At 31.5% G+C, this 7,967-nt stretch overlaps 1 protein-coding gene across 2 annotated transcripts; it reads right to left on the bottom strand.

Annotated features, from left to right (window-relative positions):
- Positions 1 to 2,251: 2,251 nt before the first annotated feature.
- LOC145073739 (phosphoribosylaminoimidazole carboxylase, putative / AIR carboxylase) lies at positions 2,252 to 7,122 on the bottom strand. 2 transcript variants are annotated; one of them, XM_079020246.1, is made up of 18 exons: positions 6,998 to 7,122; positions 6,408 to 6,472; positions 6,092 to 6,295; positions 5,788 to 6,003; positions 5,608 to 5,719; positions 5,440 to 5,502; positions 5,221 to 5,359; positions 5,073 to 5,128; positions 4,899 to 4,972; positions 4,631 to 4,778; positions 4,369 to 4,542; positions 4,199 to 4,286; positions 3,536 to 3,649; positions 3,305 to 3,402; positions 3,029 to 3,146; positions 2,848 to 2,942; positions 2,593 to 2,699; positions 2,252 to 2,483 (listed from the first exon to the last, which is right to left on the bottom strand). In XM_079020246.1, the coding sequence occupies exons 2-18, from the start codon at positions 6,413 to 6,415 to the stop codon at positions 2,390 to 2,392; spliced, it is 1,908 nt and encodes a 635-aa protein (XP_078876372.1). In that variant the 5' UTR covers positions 6,416 to 6,472; positions 6,998 to 7,122; the 3' UTR covers positions 2,252 to 2,389. The 2 variants fall into 2 exon arrangements, with proteins under 2 accessions (XP_078876372.1, XP_078876373.1); XM_079020247.1 differs by lacking the exon at positions 6,998 to 7,122 and adding an exon at positions 6,760 to 6,891.
- Between the last annotated feature and the right edge of the window lie 845 nt (positions 7,123 to 7,967).

The raw sequence follows: 7,967 nt of genomic DNA, 5'->3' as shown, positions 1-7,967 counted from the left end.
ATTGGTCTCTTACCCTAGTTTGGACTCATAGTGTGAGTCGTGATCCAATTATTAATTAGATGTTATTTTGTAGTTATAGCACGTGGGATTTTAGCGGGCCAGCAGTCAGAGAGTTATCTATAAGATTCAACAGTCTGAGGTGAGTCTCCTCACTGGGTTTAGCGGGTCTAAGGCATCAATGTCGGCCCATTTACTTTGTTAGGTAGAATGCTAGTTGTCTTTTTGGTACTTGTATGGAAGACCAGGATCTAGCCCCTGGCAATTATATGAAAGACCAGGATCTGGCCCCTAGCAATTGTGTGAAAGACTAGGATCTGCCCCTGGCACTTGTATGTAAGACCGTGATTTGGCCCTCGGCATTGTATGGAAAGACCATGGTTTGGCCCATGGTAGGAAATGATTATAAGACTATGATTTGGCCCATAACATTTATTTTGTATGGTATGTGGTATGTTGGGGAACTCACTAAGCTTTAGGCTTATAGTTTTCAGTTTATGTTTCAGATACTTCAACCAAACAATATAGTTCTTCCATGATTGTCAATACCTACAAATATGCCAAATGTCATGTCGTATGAATTCACCTTGTATGTAGTATCAAATACCACAACATCTCCGTATTTTTGGTACAATTCAAAACAATGAGCATGACATCAAAAAATATGTTCTAGCCTATTTTCACTATCTAGTGTAAATGCATATTGAAAATTAAGATTTTCACTTTTAGCACTTTTACAATACTCCAAAAACTCTCTTGCATCATTCTGTGAGTGTAGTTCATGATTTTTGATATAAGGTGTATATATATATATATATATATATATATATATATATATATATATATATATATATATATATCAACTATAATAAATGAATATCCAATTTGCCACATGTCAATCTTTCATGAGTTTTGACACTTATCATTTTGTGATATTTTTGAAATAAATAATATCCACATGTCAATTCTTAGGTTTTTTAAATTTTAAAATTAAAAAGTCACATAATATTTATATATTTATATATGTAAAGTATTAAATGTCATAAATATGATATTAAATTGCAGTTAATACATTTCTTTATTTCTTATTTCAAAATTTTAATTTTATTTATTGTTTACACTTTAATATTTAATTTCTTTTTTAATCAACCCGTGTAATATACGGGTTTTACATCTAGTATACTAATAAAAGAATAAATTTAATATTATTTTGACATGTGTTACTATAATACAACTCTTCAGTAATATTATGCCACGTGTTAGGAAGATATATTAGGCAAATTATTATCATAATTAATGACAATAAGGTTTTAAATAATATAATTTAAAACTTTTATAGAAACATTTATTTTTTTAATTATATGTTAAATTTGAAGTTAAAAATAACTTCAAAATTTTGGTATATCTCTTAATTAATAATCTGATTAAAATTATTTATTTAAAATAATTGATTAATAAGTACTAATTTTTCATCCTAATTACTGTTTATCATAAGTTTCTATTTTTTTTTCTTAGAATGAAACTCACAAAAAAGAAAAAACTTTTAAATTTGTAATTTTTTACAATTTTACTCTTGAGATATTCCCCCTTCCCTCTCCATGCAATTTTACGCCATAATTTGTATGCAAATTCTTAATCCTCCCTAATAAATGAAAATATTTTTGTCACTTGTCATGTTCTCATTCATTTTGACACATTTCATTTTCTAGGATTTTTAAAATTGTTATTTTCTACTTGTCATTTTTTGGGAATTTCAATTTTCTTAAAATAAATTTCCTAAAAAATTTAATGGATTATATATATGTAAAGTTATCATTCTATTAATTTGATAATAAAAATAAATCCTCATAAATGCTCCAAACAATTTGATTTTTTTCATAATTTCTCCAAAAGATTACATTTTGTTATGAAAAAACATTATTTTATAAAATATTTAATGTTTATATATTCATATTAAAATTTTATTTTTAATAAAACCTGTGTAATACACGGGTTTCACACCTAGTTTCAATATATAATAGTATGACTTCGGCCACCAAGCGACCCAATCATTTTCGTCATGTTGGACTGGATTTCTATGGTAAAAATGGAGCTAAGATTTTATAGTATTTTGGGTTAAAGATTGTTTGATAATCTCTAAATAGAATTGTTTATGGGATAACAAAAAATTATTTTGCTATTCCCTGCAACTTGCCCTAAAAAAGGGGTAACATAAACAAAATTGTTCAACCATACATTGGACATGCACTGCAAATTTAATGACCAAAATACCCCCCATACGACCAACTTATGGAGGAAACAGCTTCCAGGTTGATTGAGGTTAAAAACTTAAATTATTCCTACATTTAAAATGTTGAAATCTATTACACTAAGAAAATAGCAACAAACTTTTTCAAGATTCTAAGTAAGCTTCCCAACCCACTTTTTCAAGCTTCTCGGTTTTTTCCAACACTATATCTCTTGCGTCTTCTTGGAATTGTACCATCCTGTGAAAAGACAATTATGCCCACGTCACATGTGTGTCCAGATTTGATTTTTTGTTTTAATTTTATCTGTGTATTTTTATGTGTATTGAGAGAGAGAGAGAGAGAGAACCTTGCTTGGAGGGCAGTATCGGAAACTCCCAACATTCGAAGAGCTAACAAGGCTGCGTTAGTGGCATTATTGATTGCAACTGTTGCAACAGGAACCCCTCTTGGCATCTACAAGAAATAGCAACGTACTTTCACTTATTCACAAGTTTCAATATTTTTACAACAATAGGAAAAAGTAAAATCAGAATAGTATATTATAATAAACAAATAGATCAGATGAAAGTAGATTGCTATTTCTTGTATCTATATAATATACCTGAACAATTGAGAGAAGGGAGTCAAGCCCATCTAATGCAGAAGCACGTACAGGAACTCCAATAACAGGTAAGGGTGTCAATGCAGCTACCATACCTAATTACATTACACACAACATGTTCAAATAATCATTATATATTTTAAATTTGGAAAAAAAAAATGAAAAATGAAAAATACAAAACCTGGCAAATGGGCTGCACCCCCTGCACCAGCAATGATAACTTGGATGCCTCGTTCTCGAGCAGATGAAGCATAAGAAAACATCAATTCAGGTGTTCTGTGTGCTGATACTATTCTAACCTTCATGTCATGCATTCATCCAGGAAGGATACTTTATTTTAATATCATAAATCATAAATCATAATAAAGAGCTAAATGCAAGAAATAATATGATATAAGAAACAAATAAAGGGAAATACATTACTATTTCTTGCATTTAACCCTTATAATAACCTCACCTCAGCAGAAACATCAAAATCTTTCAAAACTTTAGCAGCTTCTTTCATCACTGGAAGATCTGAATCAGAACCCATTATGATTCCAACACGTGGGGCCACTGCAACACCAACATAAATTCTTCACCATTAATTTTAGACCGGTTTGGTTTCTTTTTCTTTTTAAAGATGTGGATGAGGAGGGCATTTATGTCTTTTAGCACAGATAAAATTCTACTAATTTTGGCTGGGTACCTGGAGTCTCATCTGCATTTTCTTCATTTAGAAGTGATTTCACCCGTGCTTCCACAATGCCCATTGATGGGCCCACAACTGTGATGTGTCCCATCTTCCTTTGCTTTCGCATATCTAAAATAATCACAAAGAGTACATTGCACTTTAGATCCATCAGTATATCTGATTTTTGCAATTTTGGTGCAAAAAAAGTTTTCTCTTGCAATTTTGGTCCTTATTTGAGGTTCTTGCAATGGTTTTGGTCAATGTTACAAGTAAAATGTGACTATCTTTGGTCCTTGAAAAAAGCTGTTATATGCAATTTTGATCCCCAAAGTAATCATTTTACTTGGAACATGAACCCAAAACATTACAAGAACCTCAAATGAGAACCAAAATTGCAAAAATCAGCCATGCTCAACGATCAAAAATGTAAATTACTCTGTCATAAATAATATATAGACCAACATTTTTGGTCCCCATGTATAGCAGATTTTTGCATATTTGGTCCCAACAATATCGTCACAGGGACCAAAAATGTTGCAAAAAAACCTCAAACAAGGACCACATTTGCAAGAGAAAAACTTCTGGGGACCAAAACTGAAAAATTCAGCTATACTCAAGGACCAAAAATGGGCTGATTATATCAAAGTAAATAAATAATTTGTTACATGGAATCCATACCCGGCTTATCATACCAATGAACAGATGCCCCTGGAGTACACAATGCCCTTCTAATAAGCTCATGTGCCAATATAAAACCTCGTTCTCCCTATACAACATTATCACAATATTAAATACACTTTTCTAAATTTAATAATTCATCTATTGAAAAATTTAATAAAACTTAATACCTCATCTTCACCTAAAATGTTATACATAATGGAAGCTGGAGCTTTCATTGATGGATCACCAAGAGGAAGACCAACAACTGCCCTCAAATGTTGCTCATATTGTGAAGTATAACAAGACTCAATTGTGTGGTGTCCACTGTTATGAGGTCTAGGAGCAACTTCATTTAATAAAATCTGTATTCAAACATAATAATAATTTCAGTAATTTTATACCTAAATAAAAATGTAAAGAAAGAATCAAGAAGTATTATTAGAAAAAAACCTGGCCATCTTCTGTTAGAAACAGCTCAACTGCAAACACACCAGCACCTTCCAATGAAGCAACAGCTTTTGAAGCAATATCAGTTGCAAGTTTCATAATCTTCCATGACTCATTAGCAGGAGATTTAACAATGTGACATATGTTTTCCCTATAAAAACAAATAAAATAAAAAACACATAACATATAACATTATTATTATTATTATTATTAATTCATACTATTAGCATAAATAATAAAAATAACTGGATGCAGATATGATCTTTCTTGCCTGTGTACAGTCTCCACGACAGGATAGCATGATATAGATTTATCTCTACCTCTTGCAACAATTACTGCAAGCTCCTAAAATAAACATGGAATTATTGAATTCATTATATTATATAACTTATTTTTTTATAAATATAAATTGAACTCCAAATACATGATTATAAAATATACTGACCTTAACAAAAGGTGCCCATTGCTCAACATATAATCCATGACCAAATCCTCCTAGAGCTGCATATGATAAATATATTACAACTTTGTCAAGGCTAAATCTTATTATAACACCAAAAAGATTAATAAAATATAAAATTATAAATCAGTACCATTTATAGCAGAAGTTAACACTTCTTCACTTTTAGCAACAGCATTACCCCTTCCATCATAGGCTAGCCTTCTACTTTTTACCATTAGAGGATAACCAAATTGTTCACCTGCTCTTTTAGCACTTTCTTCATCTTCTATCTGTCCCACTAAAAAATATAAATTATCTTTTTTTTTTCAGCTAAAGATTAATAAAATAAAATAGTCCTTAAAATCCAGACCTGTATGAACTTTGGAAGTGGAATGCCATGTCGAGAAAAATGAACTTTTTGAAGAAACTTATCCTGTGACAAAAAACTATTACTATCATCATTGTGTCACCATAATCCAACATACAACGTTACTTAAAGGGGTAATATTGGAAATATTTAACAAAGAAAATAAAATACCTGGATAATGCGAATGGTAGAAGCTTTAGGCTGGCAATCAACCCCTTGTTTTTCAAGCTTCTCCAAAGTATCAGCATCAACATGCTCAATTTCAACTGTTAGTATTCCACACCTATGTAGAAAAGCTAAGTTAGGTTGGGAAATGTTGAATAAAATAGGATCCAAAATGTTAAGTTTTACCTCTTAGCAAATTCTTCAACAGTGGTGCTATTGTCATAGCTTCCCACCATATGATGGTGGCATATGGAACTTGCAGGGCAGTTGACCATAGGATCCAAAATGTTGATTTTAATTGACATTTGGGAAGCTGCTTGACAAAGCATGCGTCCTAATTGTCCTCCACCTAAAACACCCACAACTGCTTCAGAAACTCCATGAGCTGGTGCGTTCTCCTTCCTACATTTTTGAAACTTAAACAGGGATTACAGAATAGAAATCCTGGATTCATGAAACTATATATAAAAAATGTTGTATAAGTTATAACCTTTGTGAAACATCAGTTTCCATGGATGCACGACAAGATATCGAGCGATTAACTTGTTGGTTGATCATTGAACATGAAGAAGAAGGGCATGAAGAAAAAGATGTGCTGTTGAAGTTCCTCTTTTGTAATTTATAATGTGAGGCTGGAGTAACACCAACTTGATGGGTGGGAGTGTTGTGAAGGAAACTGCTTGGGCTCAGCATTCTTGTAACAAAACAGTAACAGTTAGTAATTTTATTGATAAGAAGGTGAAATATTGCATTTCATGTGAGGTAGAGGAGGTATACATATGAAAATAAAAGTAAACAGTACTTACAAATACATAAATATGGAAGAATCCAAGAATTTGTGAAATGAATTTGGTTAAAGATCCTCAAAGGCCTGCAACAATGCAACAATAGAATTATAACAACTATCCCTGACCTCAAAAGTAATAGAAACTTATTAATCCAATTTCCCATGTAAAAAGCAATAGTCCCCGTCCAACTTGGGTTAAAAGATGAACAATAAAATCACCATAATTGATTTATAAAATAGAATCTAGAAGGTTAATGAGCAAGGAAAAAATATGATACAAGTATTCATCTGCAACAACATATTCAACCTCAATTACATGAATTTGACCTAAACACTCAAAAACCAAACACTGTAAGCAAATGCATGGCTACCAGACTAATCGATTTCCCGTCAATTCTTTAAAATAGGTCCGAATAAATTCTAATCATCTGGAATGAAAATAGAAGGAAGAAGATAGTAAGCTCCGAACACACAGGAGAACGAAATCAAACTTCCCGACATTATTTAACTATAAAATCGATGTCCGAATGGAGATATAAACAATAAAGCAAGTTGGACCAATAAAGTTTGGGGGAATCAGAAGCTCCTTTACTAGTGGAGAAGACTTGCCCTTGGTCGGAGTTGCTCAACGTAGAAAACACGCTGCCGTTAGATACGCCGTCGTGAAAAGCTCAAAAAAGTGAGCTACAGAGAGAAGTGATTCTGGGAACGAGGGAAAATAAATTAGTACTATTTCCTTTTCTTTAACCTATTTTTCCTTACACTTATATTTCGAGCTTTTAGTGGACAGACCCCGATCTTTTGGAAAAGTTATTATTTTAGTCCATCTACCAAAGAAAATATCAAAGCTCAACCAATGGTTTATGGTTCCTTCACTCTGAAAAGATATTAGAGTAAGTTACGAAAATGGTCCCTGAACTACGTGATTTTTTCCATGTTTAGACTGAAATCCAAACATTTTTTTATAATATAATGCTCTTACAACAAGGTTTTATTAAACATAGATCTGACAATTCCAGACACAAATATATGAATCTGTAAGAGACATGACACGACACAAATATATATTGAAAATTTAGATAAAGCTTATTTCTTATCGTGCAATCGTATCGTGTTAAATTTATGGCTGACACATTTTCATGACATGAATATACGAATTGTCAGGTCTAATTAAACATCCTTGTGTCGTCAACTTTAACGACTTAGTTGTTAGATCAATAAAATTTTAAAAATGACAGAAATGTAGTCTTGTCTTCTTCATCCTTTTATTTTTCATATAGCTAACAAAATTTAGCTTTTTTCTAACGAAACAAGTAAATTCAATAATAAATTACATAAATCATGAATGTAGTTTGAGATAATCTATATATTTTTGTAACTCGAACCATTCATATAATTTATTGTTTTTCAGTTAAAAATATTTCTTTTAACTCGGTATTGTTTAATGTAATTATACCATACATACTGAATATTGTATCGTACGCATGAATATTGTATCAGTCCAACATAATGAATGTAACATATGCTTCATCAACTTGTACCATACGCAATGAACGTTGTATCGGTCCAAGAACCAGAA

The sequence above is a fragment of the Lactuca serriola genome, chromosome 9, assembly GCF_051521515.1.
Source record: "Lactuca serriola cultivar US96UC23 chromosome 9, Lser_US96UC23_V15, whole genome shotgun sequence".
In the NCBI taxonomy this organism is placed as follows: Eukaryota; Viridiplantae; Streptophyta; class Magnoliopsida; order Asterales; family Asteraceae; genus Lactuca; species Lactuca serriola.
This window is presented reverse-complemented; position numbering and strand designations above follow the sequence as displayed.

Bases quoted from the DNA above. Each gene is read 5' to 3' on its own strand.
- LOC145073739 (XM_079020246.1), bottom strand. The intron at 4,543-4,630 runs GTTTTTTTCTAA...GTTTGAATACAG, and splicing joins TTCTAACAGAAGATGGCCAG to ATTTTATTAAATGAAGTTGC. The intron at 3,147-3,304 runs GTGAGGTTATTA...CATGACATGAAG, and splicing joins ATTTTGATGTTTCTGCTGAG to GTTAGAATAGTATCAGCACA.